Source organism: Bipolaris maydis (genome assembly GCF_028858645.1).
Source record: "Bipolaris maydis strain C4 unplaced genomic scaffold PSV08scaffold_11, whole genome shotgun sequence".
Classification (NCBI taxonomy): Eukaryota; Fungi; Ascomycota; class Dothideomycetes; order Pleosporales; family Pleosporaceae; genus Bipolaris; species Bipolaris maydis.
Window position 1 is genome coordinate 156,908 of NW_027093867.1, and position 21,007 is coordinate 177,914.

The following is a 21,007-nucleotide window of genomic DNA, read 5'->3' on the forward strand; positions in this document are numbered from 1 at the left end:
GCTCACCATCGCAGTCAATTGTCTTAGTTTCTTCCGATTTTCCCCAGCAATATGAAAGGGCTTCATACATGCCAAGCTCTAATTTCGACTTGATGGGAAATCTGTCTTCAAAATCGGCCAAGGCAACGGGTCTTAGGGAACAGCGGATCGCAGCTTCTCGGGGTCCTGGCAGCAAGACGAGGAGGCGTATACGGCCTTCGGGCAAAGTCTTGTATTCATAGCTAGGCTTCACCGATCTCTGTAAGCAACTAGTTCTGATGGTCATATTTGGAGTTTTTAGGCCACAAGCTTTTAAAATGGAATATTCATTAATGAACTTGGTTAACACAAGAGGAAGAAAGTAAGGAGAGTAGATTAAAGGGTTTGGATAAGAGCGACCGGACCAAGAGCAGTCTGCATTATATCTTGTCATAGTAGCGCTGCGGCTCTCGTCTGAAGAGATACAAGGCTACTACTTCGCATAAGAAATCACTCTGAATAGATCGATCCCGCCACGGCAGGCGGCAACAGAGGCATAGGTATTCGCTCGCCTGTAGACGCGCTCCTGAAACCCTGCGCGGCTGCAGAAAAACGGGGAGGGTTCATGACCGGAGCGAGAGCCAATGACACCATAGTTGTTGTCGCGTAGGATTGGTAGCATGTGTCGCGAGGAAGCGCCGAGTTGATCCATATGACAACCAGGAGGTTCGGTATGTGGCGGCAGTGGCTGGAGCCGTCACCTCGGACCCTGACGCTAGCGTGCCACCTTCGGAACTGTCCCAAGCATTCCGACTTAGCAATCGTCAGCGCAGTTGCCTGGGCTTGCGACCTTCTCGATGCTTCCTGTGTCTTCTCACTACATTTCCAACCATCTCACTCAACAGCGGCATTTTGTGTAATTTCTTTCAGCATTGCCATACTTAATCTTGATATCGCACTACTGCTATGTCATCTGCGAACGATTCAAACACCACCAAGATGAAGGGCGAAGTGGAAGCGATCGGGGCGCATTGCCAGATGGAGTATTGTAATGTCCTCGACTTCCTGCCGTTTCCATGTGAGAGCTGCAAAGGGTAAGGGATATGGCTATCACCACTTGGAGTTAGCGAATTGCGCTGACATACTATTTAGGACATTCTGTCTCGACCACCGCACTGAGACCGCACATAAATGCCCAAAGCAGGGCCAGTGGGCACGGAGCAAAGTTGAGAACAGCTCGGAAGAGCTGGCACCAAAGCCCACACTACTCAACCACGAACAACAGTGTGCCAGTATCTCGTGCAAAACGCTCATCGATACCGCTCGCACCCAAGGCGTACAATGCACTCGCTGCAATCGCCGCTACTGTCTCAAGCACCGTTTCGAAGAAGACCACGACTGCAAGAACCTGACACCGCTCGGCGCACGCCCACAAAACTCCGTCCAAGTACGCACGCAAACCGCGCTCTCGAAGCTCAAAGCTTGGGCCGAGAACAAGAAGAAGGAGGACGAGAAGCGGAGAGCCGCGCCCAAGAAATCGGGATTCCTGGGTCTAGGCAAAGCATCGGCGGCATCATCAGCCCAAGCCGAACTCAACGCGCTGAAGCGCACGGCAAAAGGCGAGGCTAGTGTTCCCCAGGAGAAACGGATATATCTGCATGTTGAAGCCTCGGCCGACACAACGAAAGCGAAGTATCCGACGGGCAAATTCTTCTACAACAAGGAATGGACAGTTGGTCGCGTGCTCGACATGGCAGCCAAAGCGCTACAAGTCCAGAACGTGAACAACCGGGGTGGCGGCGAAGAAGAAAAGCTGCGCGTCTTTCATGTTGAGGGCGGGAGGTTACTCAAGTTCAACGAGAAGCTTGGGGAAGCGTGCCAGAGCGGGAACATGATTGTTCTGCTGCGTGGTGTAGGGTCGGGCGAGGCGCCAGACTTGATTGATTTATAACGAGTTATTGGAAAGAGGGGGAACTTGTTGTAATGTAATATGGCGTTTGGCAATTGGGATTTCGCGCTGGAGATACCCGGGGTTACTTCTCTCACAATGTTATGGCCGAGTAGAGCGAATTGTACAAGTTAGACATGAATTGAGTAAACAGAAAGGGATGGAGGAGATAGTTGGTTGACTGCTTTGATCCTGACATCATTCTCTTTGTTTGGAATCCGCCATTATCAAATCACGTGCACCAAGGGCAACATCTGGGTCGCAACTTCCTCTAGAATCCATCACTAAGCGCCAACAGTCAGTACCTTTGATTCTGATCAATCCTTCATATTTCTATTATGATTCATGGTTTACTACGACTATGTACAGTATCTACTATAGCTGGGGCATCGAGCACTTCGATCGCCAGCAGGCCATGTATGCTATCCTCCTCTATATTTATGCTCCATCGTCCGCTCCTGGCCCTATTACCCTATTTACACAAGGGCCCTGCCATTGCCGAACCAATATTTCTTCTTGAATCGAATGCTCTACAAGACATTACGCCTCCAGACATCTCCCAGTCATGAAGGTATTTACAGGCTCTTCCACGTGGCCTGGGTATTATTCGCGGCGCTGGTATCTTATTTCGGCGGTGGAATGGGACTTGCCCAAGTGCCGCAATGAAGGTCGTCCGTGATGTGTTTGTTGTACAGTTGCTACTGTGTTTGACTCGTTTGACACGTTTCGCATATTCTCCCTGGCATGCGCTTCAATCGTCGCTGGACGCGAAATTGCGGCACTTGAGGCCGTGGATCTTGGTGCCCCAGCCGATGCTACCAAGGTTGTTTACGCCATCGGGAACGGTGAGGTACGAATCCATGTCCATGTCGCCTTTGCAGTCGTAGTTGCTGTTCTCTCGTTAGCCAATGCCAGCCCGCCAGCCACCCTCAGCCTCGTCGCAAACTCACTCGTAAAATCTACAGTTCCAGAAGTCGTCGCGTTGTAGTACGCTCGCGACATCGTGGCCGCCGACCAATATGCTCTGCACGCGCCCGTCGATGCTGACCTGGTGTTAGCGGGGGACTGGCATGAGGGGAGCGTGGGTCTCGCATGGGTACGTACAGGTTGTTATCGAGTGAGAGACACTGGTTGTTGTACGCGTCGACGCTGACTTCGCTTAGGAACGAAGGCGCAGCAAACAGCTGGACCTTGATCTTGGTCGAGGTGATTGTGTCGGTGGCGGCGACGGAGGCCGCCCATACCATCAGCAGAGTTGGCAGGGGACCAAGGCGGGTGGCGGGCAGCATCATCATCATCACAACAGCGGCATCCAGAACCACGACAGCAGAGGGCGGCGATGTTTGGTTTTCACAGGGGTTTGTGGCGGTGCACGGTAGGACGATGTGCGATGTGCAGGAACGGCGTGAAGGGAGGCGTCAGGCTGCGATGTTGGCGTGCGTGCGTGGGTCAGCAGGAGAGAACTGCAGTCGGCCATGACTGCGCTTGCTGTGTTGCCACGAGCCCCGATTGGCTGCCTGCACACTGCACCGCCCCACTCTAGCGTCCCAGATTGGGGGCAGATCTGAGGCTGGCCACCATTTACTTCATCCACCATGTGTCTTGGATAGTTGCGAAATACACGTATAGAGGGGATAACATGCCTTTTCTTGTTCCACCGAGGAGCAATACAGGCGATAGGTGTGAAACAAAACAAAAGACAACTGATGAAAGCCACCTAGCACCGGCCGGCGCTGATATTTGAGGGACATGTCGGATAAGCCAGCAAAACCCTATAAACTGGATATCAATGTAGCACCAAGAAGTAAGAGACTCTTATATCGAAACGCTCTATGCCAATTTCAGCGAGATATTTTCTATTCATAGTTCTTGAATACGTGTAGGTTTTGTGCGTCGGTGGAGAAGACCAAACCTTGTATATTCCATCGTATAATCTCACCACGCATGCAACTTCACAAATGCAAAATACCATTTGTGATTTAAAATTCATTAGCCAGGAGATACACAACTCAATTTCCCTCTTGACGACCTAGTGTCTCTCGATGTAATACACTCTCTCTACAAAATGAAGACTTTACATTATCAAGACGCTAGCCCATCTAACTTCCACTGTCCTTGCTAGCTGCTAATCCATTGGCTCTCGTCCCAACAGGATTTTATCGGTAGAACATGGTACGTGCTTATTTGATTGGCAGAAAACTCAGGTGTAGCAGTTAATAGGGTCTTATGTTTAATTCCTATTATTCCCGCTAGCACCTCGTACTGCTTCCGCTACAGCGACAAGTTTGTCTTAATTGTCCATACATTCGACCTTTTGTTTGCCTAGTATGACTGATTTAGTATGGTGGCCTAGTAAAAGAAAAGATGAAAATAGATCCAATTTCTCAATCAAAACAAGAAACAACATACCTGGATGGTTACTCAGCTTCATTTCAACTACAAACAAACTCCATCGCCCTCCCATCCTCTTTCCCCCTTCTTATCCCCGAAACGTAAATACGTAGAAAAAAACCCACAGATCCAAAAGCGCAAGGATAGGATGTACACAAGACCTAGATCCAGCACCAAGACTACCGCGCAGCTACAACACCAGGAAACTGTATTAATTAGCACCATCAAAGCATCCTTCTTACCCTACACATGAACAATTACCGTTACCTACCCACCTCCACACTATGCAACACCAGTACCCACTCACCCGTAACTTCATCAACTTAGTCCCTTGGAACCCCTGCATTTCGTTTACACCCTCCCGAATACGAGCAAGATCCCGTACTACCCCCACTCGACCACTAGACCCTCGAAAACTCTCCCACCACAACAGCAAAAAGAAAAAAAGGTATCCCGCATTACCTTGGCACAACCCTCCCCCACCACAGCCCCGGCCCATTCCACCATGGCGCAATTTCTCTTGGCAGCGGCCCCAAAGTCAAAAATTAAGGTTGCGTAATGGCAAAACGCTAGTTTTCATCTCGTCCAAAGGGCTAACGATGGCGGGGGGGAAGACGGGGTGAGCCGCACACGTGGAAAAGCCCTCGTATTTTCGGGGGTTGGTGGGTCGGCCTGGGTGGTGGGATGGTGCTACTGGGTCCTCAAGTGGTCCAGGGTTGGAAAATGGTAGATCGGGTATGTGCGTGTGTACGTAGATGTACTTGTGCATATTGCGATATGATTATGTAACCGTAGTGTGTGTGTGTGAGAGAGAGAGAGAGAGAGCCATGAGATCCGGGGTAAACATATAAAAAATTTGAGGGTTCTTGCGCCTCTGAAAGGTAACATTAGCAATTGAGGATTAAAAAAAAAAATTAATGTACATGGGTAAGTAGTTCAAGGGTGTTCACTCCTTCATCTACGTCGCATGCCCGGTTTTATATACAGCCCATCTATTCCCCATTGACTTTTATCCCAATCCCGCAAATGCGTATGCGTTTTTCCTTTTACAACATATCCCTCGTAACTGTCCACTTTGTCGTAACCATCACATTATCTTTTCCATCTTGCGTTCGAACCTCATCGACCATTCTAGGGGGTGTAAGACTTCGCTTTCGGTCCTGAAAAGTAAGTTCCACCTCGTCGTCGGATGGGCCGCCCTGCACATGCGAAGAGTAAGTGTCGTCGCCAGATACGTGGATTCGGTTGGATGGCCCGGAAATGTAGCCTGTATCGCTGCGGCTCATCGTGGTGGGAGTACTGGACCGGATGATGAGTGTTTTGAAAAAGGGGAGCGAGACAACGATGATGGCTGTGCACATTTCGGCGGTACACCAGAGATCTAGTGGCACTTGTTAGTAACTAAGACTCTCGATAAATTTGTTAATGTTTTTTTTCAGTGGCAAACTCACTTCCATCTGCATCGCTAACGTTGTAGTCCATGTTGTAGACGATGAAGCGAGCCAGACTGATTGCCATTGTGATAGCGCCGAGCGAGAAGACGCCAACCAAACCAATCCTCTGTCTTTTTCGTAGTTTTAGACAGTTTACGATGAAGAATGGAAGAATGAAAACTGTGTATAGTTCCTCATTAGCAAAGCAAGTAAGCAATGGGTATTCAGAAGCACACATACGTAGCAGGTCAGTGGAAAAGTTGAGGGTCCAATTAACCACCAAGTTGGCGTATGCATTCCATGTCGAATAAAGCTGGTTTTCAATTGACCTGTTATTTCTGTTTAGAAAAATGCGTCTCTGACTATCGCAATGGTCACATCATACCAGTTGTCAGAGATCTTGGGTGCAATCAGGGTATCCGTCAATATGCTCGCGAGAAACGCACAAGCCACAGCACCAGCGGCAACATAGGTTGCGATTCGAAGCCGTCGAAAGCCCGATGGAATTAACCACCAGTAGAAAGCCACAAGGGACGCTTTGGGGAAGTAAAGCCCAGTGTCGAAGAAGTAGACGGATGCGAAGACGGTCTAATTACGCTCGAATCAGTTTTTGTCCTTTACATTCGCTTTAGATTTTGCCTGGTAGTTTGCACGAACCTTGAGGTAGTCAACCGAATCGCTTCGCGTCTCTTCGTCCAGTGGATGGTGGATGAGAATGTATAGCGCTTTAGTTGAGCAACTGAACCATCCCAGTGCGCATAACCATCCTCCCCACACAAGCCAGTCGACCAGCGTCAGCCCTCGTTGCTCGAGGCGAACGCGGATCCAACATCGCATACAAGTGACACCAAATGCTAGGCCAAGCAAGAGTGCCTGGATCGCCTGTAGTGGGTAAGTAGGCCGCTTTTTTGTAAGCAGGTATAGGAGCTTACAATGGATGTCACAATCTCCATTACGATACGAGTAACCACACGTCGATGTACTTAGTGAAGATACATGGGGTTCGGCTGGATATAGAAGGAAAAGAGGGGAAAGCGAGAATAAGCGTCTGTCGCATGTTTGACGTTTTCACGGCTGCATATAGTAGTTGAAGCGAGTGTGAAAAGCTAATCACAGGCGAAAGGTATTCCACTGCCACGAGTCACACGTCCGAGGAATGTTACTCGGGCCGTCCATGTCTCGCATCGGGGACTTGATCCACGGCGTCCCAGATCGCCATTAGCGTTGACCCTTGCGGCCAAGATATTTGATGGTTGTCCAAGGCTAAGTAAATTTGCCGTCTAATAGAAACAATGACACGGTGTTGTTGCAAATCCCGTTCGGTGGCCCCAGTTTACACTGACGTTGGTGACGCCTGCTGTTGCGGGTGAGAAGACGGCCAGGCAATGATTCGTCTTTTGGACGAGCGATGAAACACTATTGGCAGGGGAGTTGATTTTCGTAACTCGTCCAAATCATATCAGATTGCACGTCTAATGCATGCCCAGGCGGCAAATCAGTTACTTTCAGACCCTTTGAGCGGCAGTCGGGTAGTGTGGAATGCAAAACAACCAGCATCCGAACGGCTTGAACGAGGGCAACTCTAGAAACGCCCGGCTGCTGATATCAACCTTTGGAGTACCAAACTTTAAACCTTGAGCTAGCTTCAATGGCCCATAGCGCAATCATGGGTGATGGCGAGTCGTCATCAAAGGAGGTGAAAAAACCTGGCACCCGCTAGATAGGCCCCCGTGTGAAAGGGAGCATTTTTTTTAGCGGGCTCGGGGAGGCGGTGTTTGCAGTGCATTCATTGGCACTGATGGAGATGGAATGTGTTCGAGAAGGGCTGACATTGACTGCTTGACTCGGCGCGTAGAGTGTTGGCGACTTGGCGGGTCCGCGGGGTTGGCCGGCGATCAAATCCAGGCGACCCACTATTCGTCACGCTAGCCCCCAAACATCAATCAGGTCAGTTTTTGCTCCCGCCGATCAGCTTCTCGGCCAGTGCCTTAGGGTGTACACGCAACGGCATGAGATTAGCAAAACTCCCAGTGGATAACAAGGCCGTGCCCTGCGTCGCCCTGTGCTTCCTCCTGTCTTCTTACCACCTACTCTAGGAGTACATACTTGTCCCTGGACTAGGCACTGCAAATGTATCCTTCATTCTACCAAGCTTTCACTAAGCAGCCACCCGCCGGCAACATCAACGGACAGCCAGACACCATGGATACTTTGTGCTTGCCCTCGTGCGACGGGTATTGCACGAGCAGAATGTTGGTAAATTTGATGAGCTTTTTATCACCCAAAGGCGTGCACTTAGCCCCAGAATAAATGTGAATGTGTGAACAACTGTATACGGTAATGCCCGCGATGCAACGATCGAACCGTCTATTCAGCGGTACGCAATCGCTTAATATTTCTGTTTCCAATGTAGTCCGGAATACAGTAACATGAATCCCAGCCGGTCGGGGTCCCAGCCATGGGGCCCTGCACCCGCTGTCCCGCCACTATGTACATATGCTGTGTGGTGCTAGGACAAAACCGTAGCCAAGGACTTCGGACTCGCCATGCCCAGGTGTGGAACATGAATCGGGAGCCGCAGCCAGTCGAGCTGAAAGACTTCGTGATTGCGTCAGGGCCGGCATGGTGGCTGTTGGAATTATCAAACCGAGGCTGCTGTAGTGGATTGGTGCCGGTAGTCTCGCACGTGGGAAATTGACGGCGCAATCGTTTTGTGGAGCCTCAGTCGTTTGGGTTTGCGCAATGCTAATTTCGATCTTCCGACGCTCGGGCTTGTTCGCAAAAATTGGTGTCTTCATGGCTTTTGATCGTTAATCACAGGCACCATCGACTGGTTACTGGTGTTGTCGTTTGCCTCCCCGTCGGCCGCAAGCTTTCTTCCCCATTTGCCCTTGAACTTGCCTCCTTGTTGTTTGATCCTCTCTTTCTTTGTGTTTGCCACCCACTCTCCACGGAACCGTTGCCTCGGTCTTGCTTGCTGCTCTTCGGTCTTGCGCTTCACACTTGCATCCCTACCATTGACATGCCCTTGAACGACCGGATGATCAGTAACCCAACGATCAAGTTGTGGTCTAAGCTTCGGCCCCCAGACATGTTCGCCAGCTTCCAGATCCGCATATGTTAGCGTGCTTGTCAAACTTGACGGCTCAGGTGGGTTTGATGTGGTGAAATCGGCTTGTCGTGTTCGAAGTAAAGATACCATGTGTGAGCACGTATCACACGACCTGCCCAGATCGTGTGCAAAACTGCGAACGTAAAAGCCTGAGCATACCGTCAGTCGTATTTTCGCGGCAGGTGCTGAAGCGGGCTCGACTTTGCCTGGCCATGCAAAGTCATGCTGTCCTGGCGCGTACCATTCCAGCAGCGTACACTCGTCAACGTGCATTTCTCGGCTCTCCAGTTCTCGTGGCAGGTCCTTCCCCTGACGCGCATACTCGCAAGCCTTGATACCGTTAATCTTCAATGCCGAGTACAGAGGGGGCAGTTGCTGTATCGTTCCTCTGAAAGTCCCAAGCTGTTCATCAACCAACTCTTTTGTCACATGCGAGTATCCCGCTTCCTGGGTTATGGAACCAGTACAGTCGTAAGTATCAGTGCTTGCACCGAACAGCACCACTGTCTCATAAGTCTTGCTGCAAGATAGATAATTAGAGAGCTGCTTAGTGCCACGGCCGATGCCCACAATAAGAACTCCAGCAGCCAAGGGATCTAGAGTCCCGCCGTGTCCAAGACGAAACACTTGATCAGACGATTTGCTGGTGCGCTTGGGTTGTGTCCTGAGTAGTGGCGCAAATGTGGCTGATGGCGCAAAAGTTTCCTGCAATTTAAGGAGAACATCTGCAGACGAGATGTTTGCTGGCTTGGCAACAGCTACTCAATCATCAGGAGGGAGAAGCAATCAGGAAAAAGCAGACGCACCGAAGATACCCTCCAGGACTTTTTCACCCTCGTCGTCCATGATGGAAGACAAGCCGCGGTTGGTAGGAGTCGGAGTTCCAACGCGATGAAAGAAGCAATTGTTTCCAATGCCCGGCGCACTGGGCTACTAGCGCGAATCCTTCACCCCACTTCCCTCACGCCCTACGCCTTGCGAGAAGATAATATGCACGCCTCATGGAGAATACACGTGAGATGATGCACTCGGCATATTGCTTTATATCGCTGCACCTTCTTGCACACAAGTGCCGTTCCAGCCTCGATTCTCTCACTGCCTTGTCGTGCCCGTCTCGGTCTAATATTTTCTTTACTGGCTCTCCTTTGCCCCCTCTCTCCAACCATGGACCAGCAGCAACTGGATGATTGGCAATTTCCGCTTTGGAGTGAAGAAGAAATAGAAACATCTTACTTCGAGAGGTTTCTAGCTACAGATGTAACGCAAGATGTGACCCTTGCCACACCTATGCCGCCCGACGCATTCGGCACCAACACCCGGACGAATAACATGAACTACGAGGACCTCTATGCAGGGAGAAAACTAGGATCGTCGAGCAATACCTGTTCGGTAAGCTATCCAATCGATGTCACTCCCAACCAAGCAGTCGAAGGCCACAGACAAATACCTGTACCACGACAGCACACGCTTCCTCGTCGTCGCAGCAAGTACATGATCCGGACATCAATAGGAACATCCAGTCCCATTGCCATTCCAATCAGCCCCCAATATGAAAACGAACATGAGCAATCTTTGACGATGCAGCGATGGCGCAATTCACCACCTGAAGATGAGGCGGCATCTTTCACCGCCATATGCGACGCTCTCGATGGCCGGCCCGTAGGAATAGCACCGAGGATCAGTCGTTCTTCAAGTCACAATGCTTTTCGAAAGTATCGAGGCCCATCATCGACAACCAGTCTTGACAGTGCAGCGAGTGAATCTTCGTTGCGATCAGTCAATTCAAGTCATTCTGCTACATCGCAAACTAGACGTCGTAGTCAGGCTAGTAGAACACGTACGAAGGGCAAGGCCAAGATCAAGAATGTAGACGACCCAAAGCGTATTTTCAAATGTACCTTCTGTTGCGATACATTCAAAACCAAGTATGATTGGACACGGCATGAGAAGTCACTACATCTGAACATGGAGGAGTGGGTATGTACGCCGCATGGGGCTTCTGTCGTGCTGCCTTTGACTGGCAGAGTTCATTGTGCATACTGCAGTGCGCTTGATCCAACCCCTACCCACTTGCAGCAGCATAACCATGAGGCTTGTGACAACGGCCAATCGACGCCTCGTATTTTTCGCCGAAAGGACCATCTCGTTCAACACCTCCGCCTCGTCCATGGGCTAGATACACTTCCTCTTATTGAAGACTGGAAGCTCGAGTCAAGTCCCATTAAGTCTCGCTGCGGCATTTGCGATGCCGTCTTGAGAAGCTGGGATGAAAGGGCAGACCACTTGGCAGCGCACTTCCGCGAAGGAAAGACGATGGACGATTGGACAGGCGAGCATGGCTTTGAGCCTGCTGTATCTGCTCGCGTCCTTAATGCATTCCCGCCTTATCTTATTGCAGAGCAAGCAAAAACAGTGGTCCCTTTCTCCGCGACGAACCCAGGCTCAATTGACCATACCAAGCAGTTTATCTCGCACCTCCAATCAGAGGAAGCAGCTTCTGCACTTACCACCGAGGATACACGATTTCAGGACCAGCAGGATTTGAGCAACTCTCTGGCTGCGCTTCGAACAATGCCATCTCTACACAACAACTATGATTTTGCTACAGTTCTTACCCGCCATCTCAGCCGCTTTGCGAGGCAGCAGATGCTCATGGGTATTATTCCTACAGACGAGATGTTTCAACGAGAGTCACGAAGGCTCTTTTATCAAGACGGAGATGATGGATGGAACCAGACTTTAGCTGACCATCCAGGTTGGCTACAAGATTTTCGTCAGCAAGGTGGATTTATGTAAGGAGCCAAGCAAGCTGCGTATAGGGCAGTGCTGGTACCAGGACGCAAGTAGTAAGAGCCATGAGTGAATATGCCCGAGTCCGCGCGTCCACGGTGGAATAGGAATGTAAATCCCTAAATGGCCGAAAATGATACGCTACACTTGCGTGGGGAAGGAAGTTACGCGAACAGTACACTTGTACCCGGAAATGCCGAGATCCATCAATACATTCGCCGGTTGCTCTTGGTACCATCTTTGCTTCGTGTAGGAATGGAAAGCTCATGCTTGTAGCTTGCAGCATGAACCTTGACCGTTCTCTGTGACTTCAGCAAGAAAGTGCGTATCTGCTGGTTCATCCAATGTAACGTTGTTTGTCAAGCTTGAATTCGAACGCCTGGAATGAAGAGCTCGCATCGAGCTCTCTCTCATAACTCGCCAAGATTTGAGGGATGGTCTGACCAAAGCTTAACGATGCCCTGAGTAACCGGATCAAGGGTCAAAGATCGCTGGGGCATATGACGGACTACAAAGTACTAGCTCAAAGGCAAGCGCACAGACCAAACATAAATGAACTGCAAGCCTCTGTGTCATCGTCCTCGAACTCAATACGAACACCTTCCTGTGACTGTTCCTCTGCACGGACGATTCTGACCGCTCAAAATTTCATCCAAGCATCGTCCAAGACGCAAGGTCTTTCAATGAAAAATGAACAACACAGCAGCCTGGGCAAGTATCCGCCACGGAGCCTGTCATGAATCTCTTACCTTAGCCTCACTTAGTATCAGTGATACGTGAGGAGTAAACAAGACACTTCTGAGAGCACGGTGACTGTCATCTCAGTATCCACTACGATGCATAAGCACAACGGCTTTACGTACTACCTAGCCCCACGGGAGACGTGCGCTTTCACTTTCAATCACTAGTGATTGGGTCCAAGATGTCTCGATCAACTCTCTTTTCGTCCAATCTTTCCCTTACCCTGTCCTTGGCCGACTTGATGGAGCGCCTTATTTTGTCTTTATCGAAATAGGAAGAAAGAGCGGACTCAACCGTTATGTGTTGACAATCTCAGTGAACCAAGGGATGCAGTAAAAGTTAGGTAGCCCACTACTTCAAAAGGCTAGAGAATTTGAATACGTTCAATAGTAAGCTTCGAGGTGAAGGCTTAATCTATCATGGCGCGCTATTCGTATAACTAGCCTGGTCTCTTGAAGTTTCAGCCATGCAACTGGTCCTTAGTGCCAGTACAAATAGTGCGCATCCAATTTTATCTTAGTTCTTCATCTATTGAGAACATTGAATATGAGAGAGACTCTTTTGAGGAGCGGAACCGGATGTTTTCAGGTGGGTCAAAGATGACGTTGTCAATAAGCCGTCCATCCATGAAGGCAATCTGAACAAGCTCAGTTATGCTAGGCAACCTTTATCATTGTTAATCGCCCAACACTCGCGATAAGGGACATATTAAAATGCGCAAAATAAGGTTTACTTTTTCTTTATCATGCTAAAATGTTTCAGAAGATAAATTGTTGGTAATAAGATCAACAAGTGGACCAAGTGGAGTTGCCCACACGATCGACGCTGAGCATTTGCGGGGTTAAAAACGGACTTGTTATGACCCTTGATTGACGAACACACGGGAGGGACGGCCCAGTTGACTCGTGCGCGGCTCTTCATCCGGGTTCGGTGGTTTTCTGCTACCTGACCCTTTGCACGGCAATTCATTCGGCGTCTTTTGACAGCGAAGTTCGCAACCTAGCCTTGATGAAGAAGCAACAACGAAAATCAGTTATCAGTACTTTCTATGCCTGGAAACCTTAGCGAATATGAAAGAGACCCCATATACGAGGTGAGCAAGATACGAACTTGGCCCACAGTGGGGTTGCTCGTAGGTGGGGACCATCGTAGATGTATAAATAGCGGAGGGGACGATCATGAAAGTGAGAGTTAAGAACTCAGCTGTCATTCCTCACAAGTATCATCTCACCCAGAGATTTTTCTAAACTTGAAAGTTGCCGCGATGCAGAGCCAATTCAACGAGTCTGCACCTTCGGTAGCGTTCTTTTGCCCACAGAGCAAGGCTCCAACAGAGGCCTACCTCACACAATTACAAAAATACCTCATCCAAAATCCTCGTCTACAGCCTCTTTCAGAAGCCATCATATCACTGAAAGACACGTGGGACACACTCTGCAACGAGTATGCGGACATTGCGAAAGTCACAACAGGCCCGCAACATGTTCTCAATCTAGAGCGATGGGTTACCGAAGGCATATCTGGACCTGTGTCCAAATCAATGTCTGGTGTTCTTTCTTTACCATTGCTGATCGTCATTCATATCTGCCAGTACTTCCAATGGCTGGACAATCACAACCTCACACACGCCGAAGTGCTACAAAGTCTGAAAAGTGGTGGCGGTGCGCAGGGATATTGTGGAGGTCTCCTTACAGCGTTCGCCATCGCTTGCGCTGAAGACGAAGAAAACGTCGTTTGCCTTGCCAGTAAGGCTGTACGCTTGGCCCTTGCGATGGGAGCATTTGGCCAACTTGGCGACGATGAATCAGTTCCTGGAGTGACAACAATTGCGGTGCGGTCGAAATCTTCTCAGCAAGGAACCGAGCTAATCAGAGATGTTCTTGGTGTAAGTCATTCTCATCGGTCCATGAGTAACTTCCCATCTTACCCATCGTCTCATTTGCTCCGGCCGTATTCAGGTCCAGAAATGCCTGTCACATCGTCATCCGATTTCCTTGTTGCACAATAACTATGTGCTCACAGTGACCAGTGTTATATTTCGGCTGTAACCGAACCGAGAAATATCAGTATCGTAGGTCCAGTACTCGAGCTCAAGAAAGTGGCCGATAGAGCACGTGATCAGGGCCTAACGGTCTCTGATATTCATATCCGCGGCAAAGTACACAACCCAGAGAACGCATCTTTAGTTAATGTGTTATTCGATATATGCCAGAAACATGAAGAGATGAGCCTGCCTGACGCCAGAGAATTACGAGTCCCTGTGCGATCGAATTTGAATGGCAAATCGGTACAAGGCTGTTCACTAACCTACGAGGCGATAAACGCCACTCTTGCCTCCCGCTGCGAGTGGTGCCAATTATTGAAGGAGGTATCAAGAGATCTAGCAGGAACCCATAATAAATCTCACACGTTCGTATTGTTTGGCTTTGGGGATGTTGTTTCCCTGATGCCATTCCACAATGCGCGCTTACAGGTAACGAAGCTGGACGCTTACACCACTATTCAGAACGCCGCACTAGATAAGTACGAATAGTAAGTCACTCCAGGAAACTAATACCGCTGTGACCTTATTTTTGCCCAAACTAATATAGATCTAACAATCAACGCTAGTCCCGAAAGCGCCATCGCCATCACTGGAGCTGCATGTCGACTACCAAAGGCAAATGATCTTGAGGAGTTATGGAACCTCCTTTCTGCCGGGATATCGACTTGCGAAGAAATTCGCCTCGACAGAGTGTCCATGCACGAAAGTTTTCGCGCAATGCAGAATGAAAAATGGAAGCCAAAATGGTTCGGTAACTTCATTGATGGAGCAGACGAATTCGACTGGAACTTTTTCCGCTCAAATGTCAAAGCAGCGGCCAACATGGACCCACAACAACGAATCCTGTTAGAGCTGACATACGAAGCTCTTGATTCCGCGGGCTATCTCCGCAGACATCGTCGCGAAAATGGCGATAAAGTTGGTTGCTTCATTGGAGCAAGTTACGTTGAGTACGCTGATAATACAAACGCCTATCCACCCACTGCATATTCAGCAGTTGGTACGATTCGGGCATTCCTGTGTGGTAAACTAAGCCATTGCTATGGTTGGACCGGACCAGCTGAAGTTATCGACACTGCATGCTCGTCCTCTCTTGTCGCCATCAATAGAGCTTGCCGTTCCATCCAGTCTGGTGAATGTCCAATGGCCATTGCTGGCGGAGTGAACATCATATCTAGTGTCCACAATTACTTGAATCTTGGGAAAGCTGGTTTCCTCAGCCCGACTGGTCAATGTAAGCCGTTTGACGAGTCGGCTGATGGATACTGCCGAGGTGAGGGAGCTGGACTTGTAGTGCTGAAGCCCCTTAAACAGGCTTTGGCAGATGGTGACCAGGTGTTGGCTGTCATATCAGGATCATCCACGAACCAAGGAGGGCTGTCCGAGAACCTGACACTGACGCATCCACCAGCCCAAGTGGACTTGTACAAGTCAGTTCTCAAGGGCGCCAAAATGAGCCCACGCCATGTTTCATACATCGAAGCACATGGTACTGGCACATCTCAAGGTGATCCATTAGAGGTCAGCAGCATCAGAGAGGTGTTTGGCGCATCGGATCGGCCAAACAAGGTGTATCTTGGTTCCATCAAAGGCAACACCGGCCACGCAGAATCAGCAGCAGGCGTTGCTGGGCTTATCAAAATCATTGCCATGTTGCAGAAGAAGTCGATTCCGCCTCATGCTTCGTTCAATACATTGAACCCGAAGATACCCTCTTTGGGCCCAGACAAGATCACTATAGCACGGAATCTAGAGCCATGGAACATTCCTTTCAGAGCAGCCTTGGTCAACAACTATGGAGCTGCTGGAAGTAATGCAGCAGTAGTTGTTTGCGAAGCACCTCGGAAGGATGTTAGCAAAGCGTAAGTTACTCCTACATCTAAGACTGCCAATACTAACATGAGTGATTAGACGAACTTTTTCACATACGAGCACCGTATACCCCATCATCCTCTCTGCCTTCACACAAGAGAGCCTGTTGGCTTACGTAAAATCGTTGAAGTCTCACATCAGCCGAACGAATGTCAACCTAGCAAGTCTTGCTTTTACTCTTTCCGAACGGCGAAAGCGACAGCCTATGGCATGGATGACAACCGCCTCTAACATTGACGACCTACTCAGTCAGCTTTCCACAGACATCCCGCCTTGCGAGATACCTCGGGCATGCAAAAAAGTGGTTCTTGCATTTTCCGGTCAAAGCAAACAGGTCATTGGTTTATCAGAAACTCTATATGAGTCCATTCCCAGGCTACAATACTATATCAATAAGTGCGATGGTATCCTGAAAGAGCTTGGATATTCATCAATTATTCCAGCTTTGTTCCAGAATACGGCTATTGCCGATCCTGTTTTGCTGCAGACGGGTACCATGGCCGTTCAGTACGCGAGTGCCAAGTGCTGGATTGATGCAGGCGTTGAACCCGCTTGCACTATCGGGCACAGTTTTGGAGAGTTGACAGCGTTGGCTGTGTCGGGTGTGCTGTCTCTTGAGGATGCTATCAGGCTTGTTGCCGTTCGAGCCCAGCTTATGGTAACCAAGTGGGGTCCAGATAAAGGTACCATGCTTGCTATCTTCGCGCCAGTCTCTGTTGTTGAAAACATCATTGAAGTCGTTGGTAACGGAACTCTCGAGATTGCTTGCTTCAATGCTTCAAACAGTCAGGTTGTCGTCGGAAAAGAGATGGCAGTGGCTGATGTGGAAAACGTTTTGGCAACTAACCCCTCGTTCAAGGGAGTTAGGAGCCAAAGGGTCGATGTCACCCACGGATTTCATTCTGCTTTCACTGAGCCCCTCCGCACAGAACTTTCTGAGTCCTTGCGATCATTGTCTTTCAGAAAAGCATCCATTCCCATTGAGACCTGCACACAACAGCAGACTGATTCAATTACTGATGAGCACGTTCTGTCACACCTCCGGAAACCAGTCTACTTCGTTGACGCAGTCAGACGAATCGAAGAGCGTTTTGGGGATTGCATCTGGATAGAGGCAGGATTTGATTCACCTATCGTCTCAATGATCAAGCGTGCTGCTGCAGATTCGGATAGGCACTCATTCCATGCCATTAAGACAACTGGTATTGAGCGAGCCACTGAGTCACTTTCCCAAATCACTATTGGTCTTTGGAAAGAAGGGCATGACATTACTCCTTGGCCTTTCCTATCTCCGGCTGATGTTGGCGTGGAACCCATCTGGCTGCCGCCTTATCAGTTTCAGAAGACCAAAGCTTGGCTGGACAACATCGATAGGGCCACTGAAATCCAGCGAGAACTGGAAAATCTCAAAATCCAAAAAGTGAATGTCCCCCCAGCAAATGTTCCTCTATATCTACTACGCCATGTTGGTTCTACTGGGAGTACAGAGAAATTTGCCGTCAACAGTTCGGCAACCCGTTTCCGTAAGCTAATCAGCGGTCATTCGGTCAGAGGTCGGCCACTGTTCCCAGCTTCTCTGTATATGGAATGCGCGGCAATGGCAATCCATCTTCTCGGCTCAGAGCTTGGGTCTAGGTCAATGGTGTTCGAGGATCTATCCTTCAAATCACCACTAGGTTTCAATATGGACCACGAAATAGAACTGAGTCTAGAGAAAACAGATAGAGACAGCTGGAGTTTCGTCCTTTCCAGCTCTCTTGGTTCTGTAAATAACTCAGATCGTGCAACCGTTCATGGAATAGGCAAACTACACTTGGCTAAACAGCCTAGGTTTTCCACATACAAACTCCTGCTTGCGGAACGTATCAAATCAATTCGATCAAATCCCACTTCCGAGAAGATAATGTGTGGAAGAGCTTATCAGCTTTTTTCAAAGGTTGTTCATTACGCTGAATCCTCACAAGGAATTGAAAGCATCACCATCAACAAGAATGAGGCGCTAGCTACAATCCGCATACCAGAAAGTCATATCGGAAGCGAAGAAAGCGCGGTAAAGAAGCACTGCGACACTGTTTCTATCGACATGTTCCTCCAGGTCTCTGGCCTGCTCATCAATAGTAGCTCAGTCTGCTCTAGAGATCAGGTGTTCATAACTTCGGGACTCGAAAGCGTTACCATGTCTAAATTGTGCGACTTCGACTCCGTCAAAGAATGGAATGTCTATGCCATTTTCTCTCTTGTCAATGGCAAACATGCGACAGGCGACGTCTTTGTCCTTACCAAAGACAATGAGATTGCCATGACCGCGATCGGGGCCAAGTTCCACCGAATAGAGATAGCGAGAGTGGAACAGATACTCGATGTAGCAAATGGGTCGAACATCGATTCAAAACCGAGTCGAGCCTCGTCTCCAGCTAGTTACACGGCCATCACAAGCAAGAATCTTCCGGAGCTAACATCCGATGGCTCTTCAGACACTTCAGATTATTCCACCACCTCTTCCTTGGCTGGAGATAGATCTGAAGATTTCGAAACTCGATTGAGGACGATAATTTCTACCTACATTGGCGCACCTGCAGACTTTATTCCCCAGACCACTTGTATTGGTGACCTCGGGATTGATTCACTTGCGACAATAGAGCTCTCTGATGAACTCAAAGAACAATTTGGCAAATCAGTTTCCCATCATGAGCTCCAGACATTGAATCTTAGTGCATTATGCCAGATAGTATCTGCTGATTCCATGAGAGTTACTAGGAAACTCCCCGTTACATCGAGAAAACAAGTCGCACAGACGCCTCCAGTTGTATCCGAGATACGTGTGTCAAGACCCAAATCGAATCTGATTGCTAGTGTAACACACAAACTAGTCGATGAAGAGTCTGAAACCAATATACGACAAGCCAAACTATTCAAACTCATTTCCGAGTTTTGTGGTGTGGATGTGAGTCACATACAAGAGGACCAGTCTCTCGCAGACCTCGGATTCGATTCCCTTTCTACGATAGAACTGGGATCGAGTTTATCCGATGAGTTGGACATCAATCTTGACAGCACCGACGTGCTCCTTGATTATTCCGTCAAAGTCCTTATGAAGTTGGCTGGTATCTCTTCAAGAAAACAAAGTTCTGGGCTCTCAAACCCACCAGTTTCTACTGTGAGAGGTGTGCCAACAAGCAGTCGTGGGAAGGCTGCAGGTATCACCGATCCGTTCAAGTCTCTCATCGCAGCTGAATCTTCCCTTCTAATATACGCGAAAGATTGCCAGTATACAGGGTATTTGAATGAAGTCGCGGCTCGTCAAGATGAACTTCTCCTTGCATACATGATGGAAGCGCTACAAAAATTGGGCATTGATTTCAGAACTCTTAGCATCGGCCAAAAGATTCCCAGCTTCTCGTATCGGCCTAAACACTCCAAGGTAGTGCAGAGGTATTATGAGATTCTTCAGAAGCACAAAGTCATCGATAAGAAAGGCTCAGACTACGCTCGATCATCCGCGTCGTGCAACTTTGCACCTTCCTCTCAGCTCTTGCGTAAATTCATAGCCGACTTCCCTCAATACAGCTGTGAGGCAGAACTCATGTCTCTCACCGGATCGAAGCTAGCAGAGTGCTTAACGGGTACCGAAGATCCGATCAAACTCCTCTTCGGCAACCCAAAGGCACAAGAAATCATTGGCAACTTCTATACCAAAGCGCCCATGTTCGCCACTCTGACCGAGCTCCTCGTCGATTTCTTGCTTCGTCTGGCTAGAAACGCCGACACGCCCATCAGCATCCTGGAAGTTGGAGCGGGCACAGGAGGCACTACAAAGCGGGTCATCGAAGCACTAAGCAATCTCAACCACCCTATTGAGTATTTCTTCACAGACATTTCCCCAACGTTTGTCCGAAACGCGTCCAAAAAGTTCAATCGCCCCGGCATGCAATTCAGAGTACTCAATCTAGAGACTCCACCTCCCGCGGATTTGCTTGCCAAATTCGACATCGTGATTAGTACGAACTGCGTTCACGCTACAATAAACAGGGCCGATACCTGTCGTCGCATCAAAGAAATGCTAAAATCCAACGGTGTTTTGGTGCTTTCAGAAATAACCACCAAAATTGACTGGCATGAGGTTGTTTTTGGACTGCTGGATGGCTGGTGGCTGGCGAATGATGCCGATCACGCCATTCAACCACCAGAAGTATGGATGAAGTTTATGCGTCAAGCTGGATTTCCTAGTGCCAGTTACTCGCAAAGTACATTACCTGAATGTAACCTTCAGAGACTGCTCGTGGCTTCTGTAGAACGGTATCCGGAGCCGGCCCGTTAGATGAAGCTGCCGGCGGCTGGAGTAGAAATGAAGAGCCAGATGTTACGTGGCTGATAGATAGATGTGCTTTCGGGTCCTTTTCATCTGGGGTTAGATGGCTTATATATACTTTTTTCCATTGGCACGTACCCATCATTCGCCATCAACTTACGGTTCAGTTACTGTAGGAGTTTCATTCTGGTGCGTAGAGCGTGACTTGCAATTCCGTGCATTCGCCACTAACCCAGCATAGGATACCACAGAGTGTTGATAGGCACGGGGCAAACAGCGATTTGGTTCACGAGACCCAATGAGAGTAATGTAATGATACACCCAGATCATGCAAAGGCATTCGATTTTGAGAAAATTCACATACTACAGGGTTTACTCGGGCCCACCTTTCATTTTGAAAAAGACAGCC

The 21,007-nt window shown here is 49.0% G+C and overlaps 6 protein-coding genes across 6 annotated transcripts; 3 read left to right on the forward strand and 3 right to left on the reverse strand.

The window, feature by feature from the left end:
* The first annotated feature begins 806 nt into the window (after positions 1–806).
* Positions 807–2,165, forward strand: PSV08DRAFT_206700 (uncharacterized protein). The gene is made up of 2 exons (XM_014218603.1): positions 807–1,052; positions 1,111–2,165. The coding sequence occupies exons 1-2, from the start codon at positions 925–927 to the stop codon at positions 1,907–1,909; spliced, it is 927 nt and encodes a 308-aa protein (XP_014074078.1). The 5' UTR covers positions 807–924; the 3' UTR covers positions 1,910–2,165.
* Positions 2,166–2,217: 52 nt separating this feature from the next.
* On the reverse strand, positions 2,218–3,260 carry PSV08DRAFT_316882 (uncharacterized protein). Its single transcript, XM_014218602.2, has 3 exons — positions 3,011–3,260; positions 2,857–2,949; positions 2,218–2,796 (listed from the first exon to the last, which is right to left on the reverse strand). The coding sequence occupies exons 1-3, from the start codon at positions 3,202–3,204 to the stop codon at positions 2,658–2,660; spliced, it is 426 nt and encodes a 141-aa protein (XP_014074077.1). The 5' UTR covers positions 3,205–3,260; the 3' UTR covers positions 2,218–2,657.
* A 1,886-nt stretch (positions 3,261–5,146) lies between these two features.
* PSV08DRAFT_227432 (uncharacterized protein) lies at positions 5,147–6,874 on the reverse strand. The gene is made up of 6 exons (XM_014218601.2): positions 6,663–6,874; positions 6,388–6,612; positions 6,116–6,318; positions 5,971–6,059; positions 5,749–5,910; positions 5,147–5,678 (listed from the first exon to the last, which is right to left on the reverse strand). The coding sequence occupies exons 1-6, from the start codon at positions 6,681–6,683 to the stop codon at positions 5,344–5,346; spliced, it is 1,035 nt and encodes a 344-aa protein (XP_014074076.1). The 5' UTR covers positions 6,684–6,874; the 3' UTR covers positions 5,147–5,343.
* A 1,254-nt stretch (positions 6,875–8,128) lies between these two features.
* PSV08DRAFT_378251 (pseudouridine synthase) lies at positions 8,129–9,688 on the reverse strand (the record flags this gene model as incomplete). The annotated part of the gene is made up of 2 exons (XM_014218599.2): positions 8,129–9,600; positions 9,649–9,688. 2 exons carry the CDS (start codon positions 9,686–9,688, stop codon positions 8,525–8,527), a joined length of 1,116 nt encoding a protein of 371 aa, XP_014074074.2. The 3' UTR covers positions 8,129–8,524.
* Positions 9,689–10,006: 318 nt separating this feature from the next.
* On the forward strand, positions 10,007–11,638 carry PSV08DRAFT_411215 (uncharacterized protein; the record flags this gene model as incomplete). The annotated part of the gene is made up of 1 exon (XM_014218598.2): positions 10,007–11,638. The coding sequence occupies one exon, from the start codon at positions 10,007–10,009 to the stop codon at positions 11,636–11,638; it is 1,632 nt and encodes a 543-aa protein (XP_014074073.2).
* A 2,506-nt stretch (positions 11,639–14,144) lies between these two features.
* On the forward strand, positions 14,145–20,607 carry PSV08DRAFT_185466 (uncharacterized protein; the record flags this gene model as incomplete). The annotated part of the gene is made up of 5 exons (XM_014218597.1): positions 14,145–14,258; positions 14,332–14,401; positions 14,455–14,905; positions 14,993–16,279; positions 16,350–20,607. 5 exons carry the CDS (start codon positions 14,145–14,147, stop codon positions 20,605–20,607), a joined length of 6,180 nt encoding a protein of 2,059 aa, XP_014074072.1.
* Between the last annotated feature and the right edge of the window lie 400 nt (positions 20,608–21,007).

Excerpts from the sequence above, each read along its gene's own strand:
- PSV08DRAFT_206700 (XM_014218603.1), top strand. The coding sequence starts at position 925 with ATGTCATCTGCGAACGATTCAAACACCACCAAGATGAAGGGCGAAGTG. Across the intron at positions 1,053-1,110 it reads CCATGTGAGAGCTGCAAAGG|GACATTCTGTCTCGACCACC; the intron begins GTAAGGGATATG and ends CATACTATTTAG.
- PSV08DRAFT_316882 (XM_014218602.2), bottom strand. The coding sequence starts at position 3,204 with ATGATGATGATGCTGCCCGCCACCCGCCTTGGTCCCCTGCCAACTCTG. Across the intron at positions 2,950-3,010 it reads CTCTCACTCGATAACAACCT|CATCGACGGGCGCGTGCAGA; the intron begins GTACGTACCCAT and ends ACACCAGGTCAG. Across the intron at positions 2,797-2,856 it reads TGGAACTGTAGATTTTACGA|CAACTACGACTGCAAAGGCG; the intron begins GTGAGTTTGCGA and ends ACGAGAGAACAG.
- PSV08DRAFT_227432 (XM_014218601.2), bottom strand. The coding sequence starts at position 6,683 with ATGGAGATTGTGACATCCATT. Across the intron at positions 6,060-6,115 it reads CCCAAGATCTCTGACAACTG|GTCAATTGAAAACCAGCTTT; the intron begins GTATGATGTGAC and ends CAGAAATAACAG. Across the intron at positions 5,911-5,970 it reads CTTTTCCACTGACCTGCTAC|TTTTCATTCTTCCATTCTTC; the intron begins GTATGTGTGCTT and ends AACTATACACAG.